The 23,068-nt window shown below is 35.7% G+C and overlaps 1 protein-coding gene across 1 annotated transcript in view; it reads left to right on the forward strand.

The window, feature by feature from the left end:
* Positions 1-18,310, forward strand: part of LOC140226663 (uncharacterized) — a 58,955-nt gene extending 40,645 nt beyond the window's left edge. Inside the window, exons 15-23 of the mRNA XM_072307103.1 lie at positions 1,091-1,181; positions 1,998-2,229; positions 7,153-7,232; positions 8,200-8,255; positions 9,616-9,732; positions 13,536-13,621; positions 15,013-15,064; positions 17,261-17,401; positions 18,188-18,310. Of these exons, the coding sequence (XP_072163204.1) occupies positions 1,091-1,181; positions 1,998-2,229; positions 7,153-7,232; positions 8,200-8,255; positions 9,616-9,732; positions 13,536-13,621; positions 15,013-15,064; positions 17,261-17,401; positions 18,188-18,310 (978 nt within the window). The remainder of the gene's footprint in view (positions 1-1,090; positions 1,182-1,997; positions 2,230-7,152; positions 7,233-8,199; positions 8,256-9,615; positions 9,733-13,535; positions 13,622-15,012; positions 15,065-17,260; positions 17,402-18,187) is intronic.
* The last annotated feature ends 4,758 nt before the right edge of the window (positions 18,311-23,068 follow it).

Consider the following 23,068-nt stretch of genomic DNA (forward strand, 5'->3'; position numbering starts at 1 on the left):
CTTCACTTCACATGCTTGATATTCAATCACCACATGAAATGCAAGCTACGTGTCACAGGAATGGAACCACGACAAACGCTTTCATTGTACCATGGTATTTGGCGACTTATCGATCGGTTTGGGCGGGTTTGTGTGATTGAGCAGAATATGCGAAGTTGGCACGCCATCGACTGAGTGGGGCGTGCGAATGTGGCACATAAAGAGTTAATGTTGCAGAGTTTTTTTCACTGTCATAATTTGAATTGTATTTTGTATTCCCTTCTAACACCTAATGTCACTTGCCTTGGGATTCTATCGTGGAATGTATGGAATTGTATCATTAAACTTGCAGTTTGCCATTTACTTTCTGTAAAAAATTTTGCTCTGACACTCACGCAAAGTTATATGCATGTAACAAACGTGCATGTGCGGTCATGCTACAATCTGTTTGTGTGAGTTGCTATCATTTGCAGTGGTACAAATGTCACCTAAAATGACCTTTCACCTTTTTCTCAATGTGTGTGTGTGTGTGTGTGTGTTTGATGCAACAGTTCATGTTTACCTGCTTCAGACTGTATAAGTGGTATTCTTCAAGACATTTTTCTGGGGTTTTTTTGGAAGATTTTGCAACTGATGTGATATTTTCAGAAAATGAAATTTCACAATGACATTGATTTCTATAAAACAAATGACCCATATTTTGTCAGCAGAGAGAGAGATATGATACAGGTGTCTTATTTCATCACTGGGTTTTTTGTTTTGTTTATTTTGATCACTCATGTGATTGTCCTCGAGGCTTGATTTGTGACAAGACATACCCATGACGTCTCTCGCATATACAATACACATACACATAGTATGTATAATAACCTATTGAAGTCTTCATTGTTAGCACTAACAAATTTATGTCCAATGTCCAATAATGTCTTCTATAAACTTCAAGTGAGAAGTCAATCTTGTAAATTGTTCTTGAGTGTTCCTTGACTATCAGTCGTGGAAAGTGTGATGGTGTAGCTGTATAGCAAATAAGTTCTGAATTGTCAAATATGGATTATGATGGATTATGATGGGACTTTTTTTTTTTCAATTAATGTATCTCTTGCATGATCAGCCAGAGAAGCGAAAAATGCTGAGGAGACAGAAAAGTTCATCGGATCTCGACACGAGGAGTTTGAATGAAGTCAAAGCAAGCATCAAAGAAGGTATAGTGTACAACTGGCTGGTTCAAATTAATGAAATCCTTGCACTGAGTTGTGTTTTATGACAACTGATTGAAAAATTGCCCTACATTGACGTAAATAAGCACAGAATGAATAGTGCTTAGAAGGACCAAGCCACAATAAGACCTTCAGTGAAGTTGCTGGTGTTTTGCAATAACTCTTGTCGTGAATCCCCTTGTTTACAAAAACTGGAAGATATTATACATTTGATGTATTAACTGCTTGATTTGTCATGATGCATACATTTTTGATGTCCAGTATAACCACTTCTTTACCCCCAAAAAACACTTGAAGAGTTTGTTTGCAAAAACCAATAAGTCCATTTTTGAAGATTTTGAAGTACGGTCTCTGTCATAAAATACAGAATAATGCCTTTTAAATGATATACTGGTCACTACATATAAAGGTACATTTTTTAAGTTATGGTCAAAAGAAGCACAAATTTTCTTATTATTCTCTTTATCTTTCTTGACCTTTAATCACAAATATCTCCATTTGGCAAATATGGACGTATCGGTTTTTGCGAACCAACTCTTCACTTGCAGTGACTTTGAAAGTTAGTATTTCCATTTTTGGATGTCATTACATTGCAATGCAGTTAATGTAAGCGATTGTTACATTGTGATCATTAAATAGCATTTGTACGCTTTTGCTTGCTTCCTTATGCCAAAGTAGGATGCAGACTAGTATTTATCCATCTTATCCATCAATAAAGGTCTCTGTTGAGCAGTATCAATGCTGATAGACAAAATCAATCTGTGGAATATTATCGCTTTATCTTGATATTTTCACTTGAAGAGCCCGTCGATCCCATCTACCGCACGATCAAGTGCGCTGCGAGCTTGTCGGGTTCCACCGCCGATGTATCACGGCGCGGCTCCATCTCGTCAAACGTCTCGGCGAGCAGTCCGAAGAGGACGCCCTCGCGGTCGGCATTCCAGCAGTCGTCCGGGAGCGGCGATGGAAACTTTCTCATGGCTCCCGACTCGCCCTCCAGGAGGTCAGGCACACCCAAGTCTGCCCCTCACAGGTTAGTCATGGCTCCTTAACTCATTGAAGACCAGTCTGGAGTATGCTCGGTCAGGTGTCAATGGGAAATGTGTGTTATAGCATAATCAACTAGTCCTCAACGGGTTATCTCACATTTGAGACCAGCTTTTCTTAAATTCACATCCAATTATGACCATGCATCACAAAAACCAGCAAAAGGTGGCACCCCTTGATGTTATGTGAGGACTACATGGAGGTGACGTTTGTCAATTATGAGTTTTTCATATTTTTCTTTAAAGAGCTATTCCTCTTCTACATTATTTTTAAGCTTGGGGTCATAGAATAAATGGAGATGTGTGTTTTCAGCAATTTTCCCACAACCCTTTTTTGTAGATTTGTGTGATCAGGTATAGAGGTCCCTTTTCATTTCTTGAAAATCTTTAGGATATCCTTCATTTTCAACTCTAATAACTTTTTTTTTATTTGATTTATTTCTGCATTCAATCAGATACAAATTGAATACAAATTTCAAAATTGCAAAGACAAAGGATAGCAAGTGCAGTGAAATAAATCGATAACAGTACACAAATATATCGTATACACATAGGCCCTAAGTGATTGCATTGAGCAGTATACATACACAAAAACATAAAATAAAATATACAATATTTTTCAGTAAATGACAGAGATAATTGAATGCAGGAGACCACCATTGTAAGCAATCAAGCCGAAATGGATGGGGGCCACTTTTGAAAGTATACTGCTACTGCCTTGAAATTTGACATTTGATTTATGAAGAGTTTGTTGATAGAGCATGCACAAATTCAGCTTAATCTGATAATCCCTTCATTGTTTCTGCCAGGTGGTTTACATTCTTTCTTTTTTTTGTCCCATTAATCATACAGCCAGCATGGTTAAAGATTAAGTGCCTAATAGACCCTGTACTTCAGAGCCTCTTTTCTTAGTTCACACTTTTCCAGAGTGTGAACTTTCTTTCCTATATTTAGATTTGTTAGGAAAGTCCATTTGAATTGAGTTATCGTCATCATTTTAAAGGTAGGGAATCCCATTTGCATGCCTTAAATGAAGAGTTGTATAAATACAGTGGCATGTTGAAGAGAGTATCATTTTAGAAACTCCCATAAAGTATTGAAAGTGGAAGGTAACATTTAGTACATTTTTATTGACTGTTAGATTTTGAACTGAATTTTTTTCGGGGCTCACAGTAAATTCCAGTACACTACTAGGCTACCTTTGCAGACCCATGCACTGCATGTGTGTCCATCATGTATATTTTGTGAAGAAAGTTCATGAAAACTTACAAACATTTCTATATACATTCTTGCCACACACTCTATTATGTTATTACATCAGCTCTTATACTTTTAGATTTGTGTTTATAGATAAAAAATACAGAAGACTGCAACAAAAAGGCTTAAGTGTGGCTGACACACAGAACTACTGAGTAGTTGAGTTTTGTGCATTATTCAAATTGTAGATAACTGTTGACTTCCAAATTTCTCAGCAGTGGCCTAAACAAGTCCCCTGAGGTTCATATTTAATGTTTTGCTGCATTTTGGGAGGTCTGTAAAAGGTATCCCCTACCTTTAAAGCTTAGAGTCTGCTCTTTCTGAATTTTCCCTTAACTAAAAATCAGTGTCTGGAGACTTTTATGTTGGGTTTTATGATGCAGGGTCACATATTGTTTTCAGAACAGTTGGCAGCCAATGTTCATGAATGTCATGTGATGACTCTGGGCTGGTGTCAGCAGCTGAAAGGGATAAAACTGTAGTCACTGTTGTTTGGATAACTTCATTCAAAAACCATGAATAGTGGCCATCCACCATGTGACAGTGAATGTGTTTACATCAAAATGCACACGCATCATTAACTGTTGACTTTGATCAAGATGCTTCGGTTGTTTGTGTACTTAATTAAGATCAGTGTGAAAGCTGTACACAATTTTTTAAACAGGTTCTTACCATGGTGTCCAATCACGTTTCCTTTGAGTGTGCCTTTAAAGGATAAGTTTACCTTTGAATAGTATATGTGTGGATTGAGTGAATGCAGCAATATTGATAGAACACTTCAGTGAAAGTTTGAGAAAAATTGAATAATCCAGGCATAAGGTAGGAATTTGTGAATTTTCAGTGCTGCCATCACATTGGATGACAAGACCAAGGCAGTTTGTGACGTCACATGTGTAGAACCATACGAAGAAAATATGAAGGAAACTCAAGATATTTTAAATTTTCTCGAATAATTAAAGAACACTTGACTTGCTTCATCCAGAAGGCATGGGGAGTAATATTACCCTCTGTATAATCTTGTTTTTAACTTGTCGAGGGAATGTGTACTTTGTAAAAATTAGATTTTGTGGAATTCCCCTAATAAATGTTTTTTTAATATAGTTCCATACATGTGACATCACAAACTGTAGTTAGTCTTTTCATCCAGTGATGACGACACTGAATTTTTGTCTTGTCCAATTTTCATCAGATTGTCACTCATGTTTTCTTCTAATATGGCTGCATTCACTCAATCTGCACATTTATAAAGGTGACCTCATCCTTTAACATTTTCTCATCATATATCAATTTTAATGCTCATCATATTGCTGACTTTGTAATATTCTACTTCCCTTTTAAGGTTTTCCAGAGCTAATGCAATTGCTCTCTTTTTCTCTTTTCCCTCTTGCCTCGATGAAATGCTGATATTTTTTTTTTTGGTTGTTGTTCAAATGTTGATTTTTATCTTCTAATATGAATGTACAAATACAACACGTGATAATTCATTAAATTGTTTTCTGTTCTTGAATTTGTAAATGTCCATTCAATGGGGAGGTCTATATGATTCACGGAAACATTATTATTGACAAACTAACCATAGCAGTTTTTCCATTATATGTCCATATCCTTCATTCCACTAATGATCATCCAAGTAACTTTGTTCTCAATTCCTTTTAAAAATTTGCATTCGAATGGCAACAAATAAACTGACCATAAAAAATGACTCTCTCCCATTCTTGATTGGAGTTGACTAACTTTTTAATCTGTGTGTTCTTTCTTTCTTCTTATTTGTCGTTGTGCATGTGTCAATGATTTGCTCAACTACTTTAACTCTGAATTTACTTTCTTTCTTTTCTTTTTATGATTTTGTGATGCTTCTTTTTACAATCTTCATTTTTTTTTTCTCTCTCTCCTATTGCTACTTAGTGGGACAAACCACTCTTCCCGTAACTTACTGATACGAACTGGACACATTTTCTCCAAAAAAGAAGTGAAATGTATTTTATTCATTTGTCAATTAAATCCATTTTTAATATGCATATAATTTCGAATATATGCTGAAAATGATTTATAAAATGTCTGATATAAAATTTTTTGTGAAATTGTTTTGATATTACTTTTTTATATTGCCACCAACATGATCATGATATGTCATTTCCAAACCAAATCTTCCATGCAAATCTTTCCTCTTTCACACCACATAAATGTCACTGTCCAATCTGCGCAATCAATTGTAACGGACACTTAATTCTTCCTACTTCCATTGGCACTAGCTTACATTTTTCTCTCCCCCAATTTCTTTAACACATATTATTGTTTATTTTATTTTGTGATGTTACATTGCCTTTTTTTGCCAACCTGTTTAACTCCATTTCCAGCCCCTTCCATTCAATGCTATAAAATGCTGGCTTAATAAATTGTCCACTTTCTATGTCAAGCTTATGCATGACTCCCCCCTGGGGAAAATACCCTTGTGTGTTCCAATCCATCTATGTCATATATGTCTGCCTTGCATGCAATAAACTTGTGTTGATGGCACGACATATATTCCATATGTTTATTCTTCTCATTTAATATATTTCTCTGCCTTCCGCTATTCTCTGTTTCAGTCTTTTCCTCCTTTATTTTTCCTCCCTTTCATCCTGTCTCCATACCTTTTCTCTCTCTCTCTCTCTGCCTGTTTACATGTAATATATGCATGTTTTATGTATATTTGTATGTATATAATATACATTATATGTATGTATATATACATATATGTTAACATACATATATATGTGTATATATATATATATATATATATATATATATATATATATGATTTTTTTATATACATATATTTTTATGTATATGATATGTTGAGAAATAATATATGTCATGCTTCTTCAAACTCCTCTTTCCTTGACTATTTCTCTAAATTCTCTATATCATATTCTTTCCTGCTCTCTGCTGTTTTTCTTTAAACCTGTGTGTTTTAAGCTCCTTTTTGCATTGATCTGGCTTTGCTGTTTTCTGTACTTGGTTATGTTTCCTATTCCTCTTGTCTTACACTACTTGCAATATTCTTAGCCCCTTTTCTTTGACATGTACTGTACCTTTGGTCTACCTGTTCTTTACTTATTGCTTCTTTCATGATCAGTTGCATGCAATCTCACTATTTCTCAATATGTGTATTTTCCCCGTAGTGAATTTCATAAACTTGCATTTCATTCATTGTCCTTTGTATGCATTCACCATGTGGTATGTCTATTGTGTCTTAAAATAATGATGCCTTTGCACCCTTATGTTAAAAGAAATGTTAACTTGACATCTTATGTTATGTGACTGTATCAAAGGCTATCCCTGTATTCATCTCAAACTTTTTTCTTTGTTGAGTCCACTCCTATTCACATGCCATTAAGCCCCTCCCTCTTGCCCTGCTCATCTTCCCTTAGCCCCGCCCATCTCCTCTTGTGCTGCATTGTGATTGGTAGATTTGGGATGGGGTATGGAAGCCTTGGTAGGAATAGCTCCCCGCCCTTCTCTGACTTTAACCAGACTCGTGAACACCGTGTTTTCATTTTCCCGTCTGCTGTCCCTCCCACCAACAATACCACCACCACCACCACCACCGCCACCACCCACGCTGTCCCCACCCCTAACTACGTCGGTCGCCCCCGGATACGCTCCTTCAGCCCTAGCAACGGAGGGGAGGAGTCACGAAGGAAGATCCTGCAGTCGTATGGGAAAAGCATGTCCTTCGACACTGAGCCATGTAAGTTAATCGTTTACTCCCCTCTTTGTGCAGAGATTTGCATAAATGTTGTGAACCAGTTTTTTTTTTGTGCAGTTTCCACATATTCAGTTCCATTTCAAGTTTTTACTGAGGAAATCAACAAATACATGTGTTGCATTAACGAACCCGCCCTTGTGTAGCGATGTGCCTCAGTCTAACAGAAAGGTCATATTAGTGACACAAAAGGAATTAGGGGATATTAAGTAATCCATTTGTTTGTTTTTAGACATAGGGTGTATATGCCACAACCATATCAGCGATCTACTATATATTTCATCATGATGTATGTATAATGTGTATATTTTGGATATATCTTTAAAGAGGAAATCCACCCCAAAATATATATCCACTTCAAAAGAAAGTGAAAAAAGAACAAATGTTAATTCTGACAAATGTCTCCTTTTTAACATACTTGTACTTGTATTAACTGAAAATTATGTTTACCCCTCCCCCCACAAAAAAAAAAAAAAAAAGAAGAAATGAATAAAAATCATGTATTACATACATTAAAGAGAATATGAGGGTATGACATCATCAACTCACTCATATGAACATTCATAAGGACTGGTCAGGAAATGTTTTCCAAAAAATGTTGAATTTCAAAATTTCATATCTTCCTTATTTTTCATCTGATGTTTTGACATATTTGTATTGTACTGTAGGAAATAATTTTCTCTATGTTTTGAAGTTCATTTGTGTTTGTGTTGGATTTTAATCTGTAATATATATTTTTGATGTATCTTTCCTTTCTATTTTGGATGTATCTTCTGTATATATTTTGGATGTATCTTTTGCATATATATTTTGGATATATATTTCATATAATTCGTCTTGTGAAACTCTACCATTATCATACATACATTTAAAGATGAACTCAGAACTCCTTACCACTTATTAATTGATATGTTCATGTTTATATATATTTTGTTTCAATTCTTGCTGTTAGCTCACAAGACGGTGACAAGTGGAAGAAGAAGTGAGCCTCCAATACCTGTTGAAACTGTAAGTGGAAGAAACATTGAATTAATTACCTTTGAAAATCATCTTTGATGACATCAACTGCCTAATCATATAGTACACATTTTCATATACAGTGACTAATTCTGGGTGTTTAGTCAAGATTATGTTCTGTCATCAGCCAAACCTTGGCCAAAGCTTTGTTTTTCATATTAGTAAGTTTCATTAAAGATCTTTCCTGTTAATGAAATTAGACTAGTGTAAACTGAAATAGAAAGGCAGGAACATAAAATGTCGTCTGAAAATGATAGTTTTATGCTAAAATGGCAGTGAATTCTTGATCATGTTAATTGCTGGTCAGTTGGAAGAGTAGAATGGTTATTCTGTACGAAGGCTGACATCATGTTTATGAAACTTTGCTGTTAGCCACTGCTTTTTCCAATGTAAGTTGGTTCAAGATTATGAATAAAAACGAAACAAATGAATGTGAAGTGGTAGTCAGTCTGGCAGTTGTTGATTAAAGCTTGCCTTCTTTTCTCATGCTAAAAAAAGATCTTTAAAATTTTATTCTGACTCTATTTCATGAGCCCTAAACAGCACCTTGCTGCTAAAGGCCATTACAAATTGCCTTGCTTTTAGTTTTGATGACTTGTCAATCACTCTTTTAGCAACTTGCAAGTTACTGAAAAAGTTTCTGATCTATTGTTGCCAACTTCATCATTCTTGATGTTGCCAAATTGGTCCAACCTTCTACAATGATTGTTTGGTTGCAGTGTAGAGTGTTTGTTATTATTTCTTTGTGTGAAATAGTAAAGAAAATTCTTATTTCATTTGCTTTCTTTGATTTAAACTTGTTAGTTTTTTGTTTGTTTGAAAAGCGTGCATTTTTGTTTCTTTATTTTACAATTCAATTCCTTTTGCGGTGCTTCAACATTTATCTTTGCAACACAGTATGTTATGATTTCAATGTTTTAGAGGCAATGCTTACATTTCATTTATGTTTTACCTTGAATTAAAATCTAAATAGTGAAACTAAGTCCCCTCATGATCAATCTGTAAGAACTTCAACATTGTGCCTTTAATGGTCTGTGCTATTTTCTGTGTTTAATAATTGTCTTCTGTCATCACTATCTCATCATAAATTGCTAAAACAAAATTCTTTCAAAATAATCTTAAAATTGATACCTGTGTGCATTTTTGTGGAGATCATTCTCTTCAGTAATTTCTGGTCTCTCTGCAGTACATGATTGTTGTGTTTATCATTTTGCCACTTCCTCAGTTGTCTAATTTCCACTTTTTTTCTTTCATTTTTCTTCTTATATGCTCCCCTTGTGTACTCCCGAAAAATAAATCTGATCGAAACCAACTCATCTGCGATCTCTTTAAAACAAACTTGACTTTAAAGCCCCCGCGCCATTGTTCTTCCGCGTCTGACGTAATGAGCGTTCGTCTCACCTCCACCGTTCCGTCCCGGCATAGGTACTCGGGTCGAGTTATATCCGGCTCCTATAACTCTTGTCAGGTGACTCTCTCTTAACCTTTGACCTTTGACCCCCACTGTCTGAACTTCTGCTGCAATGTAAACTATGTCCTTCTTTTCTGTGTCCGAGCTGTTGATTGTATGTCTGTCTTGATGTTGCAGAGTTCCATGTATTAAAGTTAAAGTAGCAAGAAGAGAGAATATCTGTAAATCTTTAATCACTTGTTGCCTCGCTATACTAAGTAAAATGGAAAAAAAAAAAACTTGTTCACACATTGAAAGGGCACTGTGCAAATGCATCTTATTTGGGATTTATTCCTTTATAAAAGCATTTAAAGTTGTTCCAAAGTGATTTTGGCATTACAGTATTTTCCATTCTCTGAAAAAAAGGTTGTTATCAGTGCTCTTAAGCTATAAATCACCATGAGGTTAACATTTTCAAGATTCGGTTTCGGAGTTTCAGACCAATCTTTGAAGGAAATTTGCCATGTCTTTTGAGGATACATGGAAAATAGGGTTGAGATGAGCATTACCTTCGTATTTTGTTCTTATATCTGTTATATGTTGGATATATCAATTCAATTTCAATTCAATTCAACTTTATTCAACTTTATTCAACTTCAATTCAATTCAACTTTATTATCAAGGACATTCATTTTGGCAAGGGTTTAAAATTTATGAACATTAGTAATTAATTACAACAAAATAACATTCTATTACACACAAGGAAAAATTAAAAATTAAAAATATGGAAGCAAGGTGGTAAAATCTATCCAATTTCTATAAATTTTACTTTAGCTGTGTTTTGCCACTGTGCTCACAATAGTATACTCCTGTTCTATAATAAGCTTGAATAGTTTTTAGCTACAAGCATGTGCAGTTTACATAGTGCAAATGAAAGTGTAATTACTTATGCGTATACAGTATATTTGTTATATTATTGTATAATGTTTGTAAATATATTCACATATATATGCGTGTATATCTGCATGTGCTATTTTATCTGGTCACTATAAAAGTGCATTAAAATTCCTGGAGAAGCATGGTGACCAAATGATCACATTTTAAAGAAAATAGCAGAAGGTATGGAAACAGACCATTCAAATGTGACCGTGCATCACAAAAAGAACAAAAAGTCACACCCCTTGAATTCACGTGAGGACTCACAAAAAGGTGAAATGGGTCAACAGAGTCAATCTTGAGTTTTTCATATTTTCTGAAACAACTATCCTTCTTCTACATTATTCTTTAGTTTGGGATCATAACATGAATGGGAAAGTGTGTTTTCAGCATTTTTTTTACAACCCATTTTGGGGGAAGAATAGAATGATCAGGTATGTCTTAGTGTCCCCTTTTCATTTCTTGAAATCCTGTACACACTCTTCACTTTCCAAGTCTAATGACTTTTGAAAGGATAAATCTACTGCTTTGAAAGTTGGCATTAATCATGGGTAGAATTTGTTAATAGAACTAGCTCAATTTCAGCTTAATCTGTTAATCCCTTTATTGTTGTTGCTCTGGTGGTTTACATCCTGTGTTTTGTCCCTTTCATTGTACAGCTAGCAGGGCTCGGTAAAGATTAAGCGCTTGAATAGACCCTGTATTTCAGAGCCTCTTTTCTCAGTTCACACTTTCCCAGAGTGTGCACTTTCATTCTAGTATTTAGATAGGTTAGGGGAGTCCATTTGATATGAGTTACACATCATTTTACAGCGTAGAGTCTGCTCTTTCAGAATCTGTCCTCAGCTAAAAATCCATGTCTGGCGACTTTTTGTTTGTTTTGTGATGCAGGGTCACAAATATCCTTATGTCTGTCATACTTAATGCCATGGTATCCTTCTAAATCATTGGTAGACCTTAGGTACCCTACATTTCAGAGCATAAAAACACAAGTTCAATTTCGGGGGCAAGAATTATGTCCTTTGCAGTTCTTACAACTGTAAGTGTAACATTATTGGATCAATATGTATAAACTGCTCAAATGTATATTATGCAAGGTTCAACACAAGCTATTTGATTTTGTACCCAGTTTCAGACCACTTATAGCATTTATATACAGTGTTGGCCCAGCGATGAAATTTGGTGGCTAAAAATAGAAAGAAAAGAAAAGGAATGAAATCATGCAATAAGACAATAAGATAAAGTAATGTGTGATAATCATATACAATAATACAAATTGGCAGGGAGTACTTTAAATGCCACATATTGTGACAAAAAAGTTTAAAAAGAAGAAAATTAAGAATCAGCAGATTTGATAAAACACTGAAATATTGGACCAGATTTTTCTCTTTACATAATTATATAGCTTCACAGATTTCTACAAAAGTGTGGTTATTTCCTACTGTCTGTTTGAAGTTTCTGCACTGTGTATACTGTAGTGTAGATTTTGATGGATTCACAGCATGATGTATCAAGTTTATGTATAAACCTCTGAAACTACAATTCTGTTATCATTATTATTATTGTTATCCCCACCATCAGTATCATTGTTCAATATCAGAACCATAATATTATTATTGTCATCATATTCTACTGTAGTTATAATCATTATGATTGTAAAGATACGATAATAACATCAATGCTTTCCAGTGAGACAGATAAATCAAACTATTTCTTTATCAAAATTTTAGTTGGTTGTGATGACTGTATTGATTCTTTTGACACTCTTCTTAAAGCTATCTTCTAATGCTAGCTGTTGGCATTGCAGTGAATTGTAAATCCACCAATTTTTGTGCTGTGTTCATATAATGTGATGCTGCATTAACTCCCTCTCTGGGAGTGCCAAAATGTTCCTCTCTTGTTACCATAGCAACTTACCCATAGCCTCATCTTTCTTTAACTTACCTCTTCCCTTCCTGCTCTATTCCTCCTTTCATCATTTTAATTTTGTGTTCCATCCTCCATATCATTCAACGACTTCTTTTCTCCACCTTGGTTTCTTGAATCGTCACTTCTCTCTCCTATCTCTATAATTTTCCAACCATCATCTTCTTCCTCTCACCCTCCCTTCTATTTCATCTTTCTCCTCACAACAATGTCTGAACCTTTTACCTTATTTTCACTGTTATTCTCCCTTATTACTCTCTCTGATGCTCCCTTTTCTCTTGTCTCCACTAGTGCAACTTCAACTTCCAGCTCTCTGCTGCCCCTCGCTTGAATGTCACTATTGCCTTCCTTACCAGGGGTGGATCCAGACATTCCTTTAAAGGGGAGGCACCTTTACAAAATTAAAGGTGTGGGGGGGGGGTGCCTGATGCATCCCCTGTGGATCCACCACTGCTTACATCCGCTGTTTCCCTCCTCAACTCTCCTCTTTCTAGGCTCCTCTATTGTCCAGCCACAATCCGTACAAAGACTACGTACACATGGCGTTACTGCAAACCTTTCTCCCTCCCTTTCTCCTCTCTCATTGTGTTAGACAAACAGGTTGTCCATCTGAGCAGATGTTGATGCTCTTTTTTCTTTTATTTTGCATGTTTGTGCTGCATGTGTTTGATGTGTGTATGTATGTATGTGTGTGTGTGTGTGTTTGTTAGCAAACTCTGCACTGCGTAAGTTGGTGACTTTGCAGCCTTTTAAAAGGCACTTCATTATTTTTTACTGATTTAGTAATTCTGTGTATTATTGGAAGAATGCTAAGAAGTATGTGTATCATAGAAACAGGTAAAAATTGAGCATGATTATTTGCCCAGCATTTTGATAGGAAACAATGCTGCTTGCACTTTTTATATTTCCCTCTTTCTCAACCTTCTCTCTTTTTTTTAATTTCTGTTTCTGTTTTTTTTTAATGCATGAGAGTGACGATTCTCTGTAACCATGGTAACCCCTCTGTTTCTCCTACCCAGGATTCTTCAGCTAGTCCTCCACCTGGCAGGGAGTACATCTGTCTCTATGATTTTGAAGGGATGTTAAAGGATGACCTCACACTTAGGTGTGTACTCAGATCAGCCTCTCATGTCTTTTTTTCTTTCCTTATGTGCAATACTTCAAGATTTGAATGTGTCGAAAATTGGTAAAGTGCCATATTAAAACGTTTCAATGTAAGTCCACGAAGGGATAAGGCAAAGCAGACGATTTCAAATGAAAGCCTACCTGTTGCTTAACAAGGAATATTCTTGAAGTTATGATTGCAATATTAAAAAAAACAAAAAACAAAAACATATTTCTGTATTTTAATTTTTTTTTTGTATTTTAGCATGTTTTATCGCAAATATCTAAATTTGAACATAAAGGAGTTTACTTGTTCTGCAATGAAACCCTTCACTTTTTTACATGCATTTTTGGGATATTTTCTGAGATCAATAAAATGTGACCCTGCATCACAAAACCAACAAAACGTTTTTAGTTAAGGGTAGATCCTGAAAGAGCAGACTCTAAGCTTTAAAATGATGTATAACTCAGCTTGAATGGACTCTCCTAAATATTCTCCTCTAAATATTAGAAAGAGAGCACACACTCTGGAAAAGAGTGAACTGAGAAAAGAGGCTCTGACTAAAGGGTCTATTCTAGCACTTAATTTTTACCAAGCTATGCTAGCTGTGCGATGAATGGACAAAAAATAGGATGTAAACCACCATAGCCACAACAATGAAGGGATTATCAGATTAAGCTGAAATTAGGCATGTTTTATTAGCATGTTCTGTCCATGATTAAAGGGACTGTACAGTACTGCTTTAGGTGGGTATTTATGTTTTGAACATTCCTAAGTGAGATACTGAGAAACCTCTTATGAACTATGAAAGAGCATGTAATTTTAAGAAGGATTCAACATTTATTTGATGAAAATTGGTTTTCAAATGGCTAAGATATTCAAAAAAGTGATAATAATAAAAGACTACAGGCCACAACTTTATTAGGATCTCTTTGTTTCACCTTGTTTTTGGATATCTCAGCCATTTCAAAACCAATTTTCATCAAATAAACTTTTGATACCCCTTAGAATCGCAGTCTATTTGACATCTCATAGAGTGGTTCCTGAATATCTCGCAAAATGTTAAAAGCTAAATCCTCACCTCAACCAGAACTGTACACACCCTTTAATGTTAACTTTCAAAGCATTAGCATCATCCTTGAGTTAAGAGTGAAGAGGATGTAATGAATTTTTTTAAAAGAAATGAGTATGGAGCCTCTAAAACATAACCTAATCACACAAATCTATGAAGAGAACTCACTTTCTCATGTTGAACGAATTAGAGCATTAACTCATTGGAGACCAGTCCTGAGTATACTCGGGCAGGTGTCTATGGGAAATGTGTGTTGTACCAAAATCAGCCCATCCTCAACGGGGTTTTACAAGATTTTCATCTCATTTCTCTCCTGCAGAGCTGGACAACGAGTTCGGGTCGCTGAAGATGAGGGGTCAGACTGGTGGAAAGTAAGAAGGAAACATGGTTGCTATGGAACTTTAAAGGGGCATTCGAGATGATTTTCATAATTTCACATCATATAGTACTTAACTCAACAGCTCCATGTATAGATTTGTAGATTTGATTGCGACTCTTTGAGTAGAGAAACAAAATTTTGAAAAAAACCTTAATCAAATTACACTGAACAAGGGTGATGACATAGGAGGCTCACATTTATTTCAGAAAATTAGCAGTGTAATTCCATTACAATACCGCTTGCTTGCCAGTTCACCAGTCCTATGTATAATCTAAGTATGCCTCCTTCTTTTGTTCTACTTCCTTGAGCCCCAACTGATGCATTATGGTGAGGCTGCCATGTCATCATCATTGCTCTTTTCAATTTGTTATAAATTTTGAAAATATTCTTATTCTTCATCCCAATTAAACTTTGTACTCAGTATTAGTAATTTATCCTTGTTCAAATGTAACAATCAGAAAATCATCTGGAGGTCTCCTTTAAGTCCCATTTTGTGTGCACATAATTCGTTAGTGATAAATTGCACCTGCCATGTTTATGTTTAAGAATGCAGAGTACTCAATTTTGAGTTTTTGGTGCACTATAGTGGTAGAAGGTGTGGTCTATCATGTGAGCAAATTTTAGACCTAAATTTGATATAATTTCAGAGAAAAGTGACTTCGCTGGTTGACAACTGGAAATTAATCGCGCATAACGTGAAACTTGAAATATGTTTTTTCTCGAAAGTAACTTTGGGTTCTCTTTGTAAGATTTGGCTGGTTTGATTTATCACCTACAAATTAATGTGTTAAGTTGAGGACTACTTTGCAGTAAAGATTACCATCTAGCCCTCCAGAAATTGGCAACAATATGGAGACTACATCAAAAACCTGATGAGGCTGGATATATTCCTTAAATCTGCAAAAGAATCATAAATTCTTTTACACATATTTACCAAAGTGATACAGATAAAATGAATGTAATATTCTCAGATGTGTTACCAGTTTTAAGAATTGGTTGTAAATGTAGCATTTACATAGAGCTTTTTAAGAATTCCAAAATGAGCATTGGCATGTGAACAAAGCGTCGGTTGAGGATGATAAGGGCGTTAAGTGACCACAAAACCCATAGTGTTCGAGAAGACTTAAAGCCCTTCTCATTCTCAACAGACGAAAGTAAGTTTGGAGTGTAAAGAGAGTTATAAATTATTAATGGTAAAATACAAGCAATGGTGTTGAAAATTATTCACAAAGAAAGACAAAGGTAGAATTCCAATCAACAGCAATGTGAATCTCGAAACTTGACAGATATCTTGTTGGGGTTTCTATGTCAATATCTACTGAAGATCAGTGAGTGTCTTCATTCAATATTTAATTTTATGATACCAAGCAGTTATTATGAGCTGAAAGATGTGATTCAATAATCACAACCAAATTCTTGGTCTGCTTGGCATATGTTCTTTTTTGATATGGTTCAATCTGCATTTTTCATTATCCACGTACAAATTATTCATTATCGATGTATAAATAAACATATTATAAAAAAGGAAGGTAATCATCTTTGATACTAATACTCAGTACAACTGCACACTGATTTCCAAAAGAAGAACAAAAGCAAATTCAGTGGGTTATGCAATGAGGCAGATGTGTGGCTATATCGATGCATAAATTATCTTTTGTTAGGCTTACTTGAAGCCGCCAGTAAGAAATGACCATAAAGAAGTAGCACTCAAACCGAAGTGGTCAATAGGCCTATCTAACAGGAATGGCTTAAAGGGATCGTACAGTTCTGGATGAGACCTAATTTCAGGTTTCTAACATTTTTAGGTGAGATAATGAGAAATCTCATATGAAATATAAAAGAGCATGCAATTTTATGAGGAATTCAACGTTTATTTGATAAAAATTGGTTTTGAAATGGCTGAGATATCCAAAAAAGAACGATTCTAATAAAGTGTGGGACCCACACTTTGTAACCATCGCTTTGTTTTTCTTTGTTTTTGGATGTTTCAGTTATTCCAAACCCGATTTTCATCGAATAAACTTTTAATTCCTCTTAAAATGGTATGCTCTGTGCTATATCATAAGTGTTTTCTTGGTATCTTGCAAAAATTCGAAAGCCTATTTCTCATCTCAAGCAAAACTGTACTATCCCTTTAACTTTTTGGAACTTTTCTCATAACTTGGTTTTGTTTTGTTTCTGTTGCCAGGGCGACTGCGAGGGAAGGTTTGGCTACTTCCCTGCATTCTGCGTCACCTTCCTCCAGCCCTGGGAGCGAGTGATGCAGGTGGCGCACCCCTTTAAGGCCTCCATGGAGAAAAAGGATGGTCTCACCCTCCGCAAGGACCAGGTATTAAAGATGAGTTCCAGTTTCCCTTAGCCCACCAGTAACTGAAAACTGCCATTCCGCTTTTTCATATAATAGTTTTATGCTTTTCTGTCTTCATTATTTTCATGTAGGATACTGTATATGATTATGTAATTTGAAAGATGTCAGAGATCAACAAAAGTATGTCAGAATTATTTTCTGTGATACATCATTCTCTTTGTAAAGTCTAAGAAGGCTTTCAAATAAATTCAACTTATATAAGATGACAATAAACTTGTGGTGAGCTATTTTATGTAATTAAGAAAGTTGTTGAAATGAGAGCAATATTGCTGTAACTTCTGGGGAACCATCGGCCATTATGTACGGAATCTTCAGTTGCTAAAGGGTTAAAAGGGGCTTTCAAATTGAGCCTGCATAAGAATTCTCTTTCAAATTTCTTCATATTGTTGCCCTACTAATCTGTAGTCTTCTAATCCAGTGACGAGGTCACATGAATTCAAAAAAATTATATATGTTTATAAAGAAAATCAGAAGTGTTTATTAGATTGTTGGATTTTCCTCAAATTTTATTGATGTTTACTGCAATATTATCTTCTTTTACTGAATACACATGTATATTACATTTCATGTAGATTTCCCTGTAATGTTGCTATTTTGGTGCTACGTTGTAGTTGGTACAACACACACTCAAACTTTTCTTCTTGCACAGTTCATATGGGAAAGGACTTCATAATATATTATTAGTGGCATTATAATTCCTCTTTCTTCTCTCTCTCTCTCTCTCTCTCTCTCTCTCTCATCCCTCAGGTTGTTATCCAAATGTCCCCTGAAGATAATGGTTGGGTCCAGGTCAGGACAGGGCGCAAGAGTGGCTACTACCCATATCAATACCTCGAAATGTATGAGGCTGTCAGGACCTCCAAACGCTAAATGGTCCAGTCCAGAAACCCGGGCCTTTTGTTCAGGACTGATTTAATGACTTGGAGGAATCCATTCCCGTCAAGGGGGGAATGGTATTAGGGTAATGCAAAATGTGGAAAATCAAGGCTGATCTTGTGATGCATCCAGACGTGTGAATAATTGGTTTGTGGCAACATCTTCAAGTTTGATATGAATGGTGACACTAGAGGGCAGCATACAAGAGCAGTGGCCAGCAATTATATCTAAGTTGGATAGCTGTGATTGATGGGGACATTTTCTTTATTTATTGGATTTTGTGCTTCAAATGGGAGTTGAGGATTATATTTTGAAAGAGGATCTTCTATTTAAAGTCTCTCAATCTCTATATTCACTTTTGTTGAGATGGTAAAAGAGAACGATTTTAAAAGTGATTTACCTCTGAGGTCTTGCTGATGGTCTTAGCAGGAATTGGTGATATTTCAGGCACGTTGTGTGTTTTAATCAATGGGTCTGAATACCCAGACTAATTCTTGAACCAAGATGAATAGTATCTTTGGTGCTTGTGATATGTTCACTAGTAACTGCCATCACAGGTTTTAGCAAGCAGGGCTCAACATTAAAGGGATAGTACAGTATTGGTGGAGATGAGAATTGGGCTTCTAACTTTTTGCGAGATACCGAGAAAACATTTATGATATAGTACAGAGCATACCATTTTAAGAGGAATTCAAAGTTAATTTGATGAAAATCGGGTTTGGAATGAATGAAACATCCAAAAAAAGTAAAACAAAGCGATCGTAATAAAGTGTGGGTCCCACACTTTATTAGAATCGCTCTTTTTTGGATATCTCAGCCATATTTTCAAAACCAGTTTTCATCAAATAAAAGTTGAATTCCTCATAGAATTACATGCTCTTTCATATTTCATAAGAGGTTTCTCATTATCTCACCAAAAAATGTTAGAAACCTGAAATTAGGTCTCAACCAAAACTGTACGATCCCTTTAATGATGGCTTAGTAGCCTGGGACCACTAAAAATTGATGTGGGGCTGCCAAGTTTCCAGAAATGCTATGTTTTGGTGGCCTGCATGATTTGGCACTTTGGACCTATGTTTCTTTCTGTTTCTTTTGGGTTATCACAATTCAAGATGTCAAGATTAAAAAAAAAAAAGGATATCTTTTGATAGGCTTTTAAGGTTCAAAGATTTTAGTGTCCTGAATGTGCCACCAGAGATAAAAGTTGGTGTTGGGGGCTCTGGTTTTATCATTGTCTGCATCATAAAGAGTGTATGCCTCATGTGTGTTTAAGGAGTTTGTTTCCTTGTCATTGGCAGCGTAACATAATTAGAAGCAAAACTCCATCAACATATTACAGCAGACAGGTCAATAATCTTGCTAAGATGCACAAGTACTTAGCCTACGAGACATGGCAGCTCCCAGCAGAGTGGATCTATGGCGGGCGAAGTTTTATCATGAGAAAGGCGGTTGATTTTTTTTTAAACGTTAAGACTATGTAAGACTTTCAAGCAGACAGCAGACTGCATTGACCTGGTCTATACATGAGTCGGACAAGGTCAGTGACTGAGAACACAAAATATGGTGGTTGTGTGGTTGGGGTGCATTTGACTGGTCATCCAGCAGGTTAGGGGTTCAGTACCCTTGTGAAAGTGGAGATTCTATGTACACTTACTGCTGCTTGTAAAGCTATCCCACCTCGCCCATTCTGAAGTAGGAGATAGATATGGACATGGGGGGGGGGGGGGGGCAGGGACTGAAGTAACAGGTGGTTTTGAATTGGTAAGCTCTCCTGGAATGAGTGGGAAAAATAACATTGCCAGGAAGGAGAGACCATGCACGTAGCACACAGGTGATTGATGCCAAATTAGGAACCCAATCCCAACGATAGAAGGCAGTCGAGCTGGAAGGAGTTGAAGAGTTTTATTGCAAAATGAACTAACTCCATCTTGTTAAGTTGGGATATTTTTTATTAAAGCTGCAAAAAAAAAAAAAACAACAACACAAAAACACCAATAACAAAGAAAATACAGGATATTCTTAATCATGATTTCTAGAATATTTCTTTTGTTATGTCACAAGTGAAGTAATACTGGAAAGGTTTAATTTTGCTCTATCTGATGACGGACTTAGTTTGGATGATGTTTAAATATGGCGCTTAGCTCATTTTGCAATAAAACTCTTCAGTTTGTGCTGATGGTGACTTGAAAAAACCCCCAGAAGGGATTAAAAAAGCAGTAATTGTTTTGGAAGTGCATGTTGTGTGTCACCTTACGAAGGAGGTGGTATTGATTGTTACTAGCAAAAATATAAGGGAAGAAAAATGGTGCTATTTTTTGAAGGGAATCAATTCCATTGAGCCTCAAGCACAACGCAGACATTATTTGAAACTTGAAAGCTCTGCATCATTTCTGCTTCAAATGAATTCATTTCAGGGATCACAAAGTACAGTATACTGTAAATGCAGAAATGATTGCAGTACATTAATTTCCGCAGATTTCGTGCAGCTTTTGGCTTGCGCAAAATTCTGAGATCCGCAAAGGTATATTTACAAGTTTCTCTGCATATTCTGAATGAGTTACTGTAAATGCGGAAATTATTGCAGTACATTCATTTGATTTTTTGCATATTTTGTGTAACTTTTGGCTAGTGCAGATTCTGAGACCCGCTATGGTATATATTCAAGTTTCTCTGCACATTTTGAATGGATTGATAATTTCCAAGCATGGATTTAAAAAACCTGAATATGTTTTTGAGTCGCTCAGCTCAGTTGTCCACAATACAATAATATTGGCATTTGCAGTGCACCATAGACCCTATACTTTGCAAGCACATGATGATACTTCACAAGTGTGGGAAAGAAGAGGCACACTATTCAACTCGCATTCACCTTGTTGAATAGAGTGCTTCTATCTTTTACCTCTTGAGGGATCTTGTACCATTGCACACATGACCATTCACTTTTTGTATATTGTTATCAAGGCTGGATATCGGGAATGTAGCTCTAGTAATAATTCTGATGTAGATGTGAAATTCCTTGGTGAAAAAAAGATTGAAAAATGAGTAACAGAATCTTTGTGAAAAGTATCTGCACTGCATGTATAACCATGAAGGGGAACACCTGCTATGTATATCTCATGTTGCATTTAAAGAGAATAAAAAGCAGACCTCCCAACCATTCTGAATTGGGAGAAAATAATCTGAATTTTGACAATTCCCAGCTCTTGTTTCAATATAGGAGTTGTACTTCTTTTACTGCACACTTTTGTGGAAACTACTCTTTCTTTCCTACTTTTGAGCCAAATCATCCCTGTTATATACATTCAAAGAGCTTGGGAGGTCAAAGAAAGTCTATCCCACTATTTTTGTTGCTTTGTATGAAGACAGAAAAATAAGAGAAGTACATCACTGACTTTTTTCTCAAATATTTCGGCACAAATTGAACTTATCTGCAAACATGTACTACTCTCATGACATACCAAGAACAGTTGTGAAAATAATATCTCGTGGGTAAAAAAAAAAAATCAAATTGGTAATTTTCCATGTACAAATTGAATGGAGAACTACTCAACATGTAACACCTCACAAATTTGCCACTTTGTCTAATATTCTCCAAACTGCAAATGTTTCTTGATGTATCTTTAAAACATCTGCTTCCCAAGATTTCAGTGATCTTCTTGTCTGATTTCTTTCTTGTTTTCATACAAAGCAGCGTAATATCACGGTGGTTTACCCTTTAACCCTATAAAGCCCAAGGGGGGCACATTGTGCCCCCCCTACCAGATTTTCGTTTGCCACTCCTTCGTCCTTAATCCGATTTCAACCAAATTTGGTGACTTTTCCTAAAATCTTATTGCGAACATTTTGATATATAATTTAGCTATATTTGATGTTGCTGGTTGCCATGGCAACCATAAACTGACATCCATGTCAGTCAGATTTTGCATCTTTTTTCTGTTTCCATTTCATTTAACAGCATTACGGTGTATGAAATGGGTATTTCTTGGCTGAAATTTGTTGAAGAAGCAAAATTTGAAGTAATTATGGTCCTGGAAAGTTTTTCTTATTATTTCCTTTGTTTTATGTGACAAAGGCATAAAACAATAGATATAATAGAGATAATTGAAAACAATAATATTTTCTACAGATTGCCCTTATATTTTGAGTTATTTTGATTCCTTCACCCAAGTTATGCCTCTAATATCATTAGTTTATCATATTATCACTTTGCAATCTCAAAATTTCACTATTATGCAAATATGAAATGTCATAACTATACATGTACCCATCCCAAACATTTCATCTCAGGTCTCATAATGTATCACTATGTTGATATGAATAGCGCCCCCATGTGGTGACCTTGAGAAATTTCAAACATAACAAATAATAAAATTTCACTTGCTTATCACTTGTGGCAAATATGAAAATGATTGGTCTATAACAAGACATATATAATGGGGATAAAGAAATTATACCGAAAAATCATGTTTTTAGCATATTTCCTATGTATTTCTTTATATTTTTGTAAATAGCGCCCTCCATGGGTGACCGTGTGAAAATTCAAATGTATGGTCATGTAGAGTATGAGTTACTCTACCCACGTGCCAAATATGACGATGATACATCAAATAATAAAAAAAGTTATATAGGGGGGCACAATGTGCCCCCCCCCCCCCCCCCTTGGGCCTGCGAGGGGTCAAAATAGCTTGGGCTTAATAGGGTTAAGACTCAAACATATGCCTTGCATGTCATTGAGCTGAACCAAGAAATACA

This window comes from Diadema setosum, chromosome 3 (genome assembly GCF_964275005.1).
Source record: "Diadema setosum chromosome 3, eeDiaSeto1, whole genome shotgun sequence".
NCBI classification, from domain to species: Eukaryota; Metazoa; Echinodermata; class Echinoidea; order Diadematoida; family Diadematidae; genus Diadema; species Diadema setosum.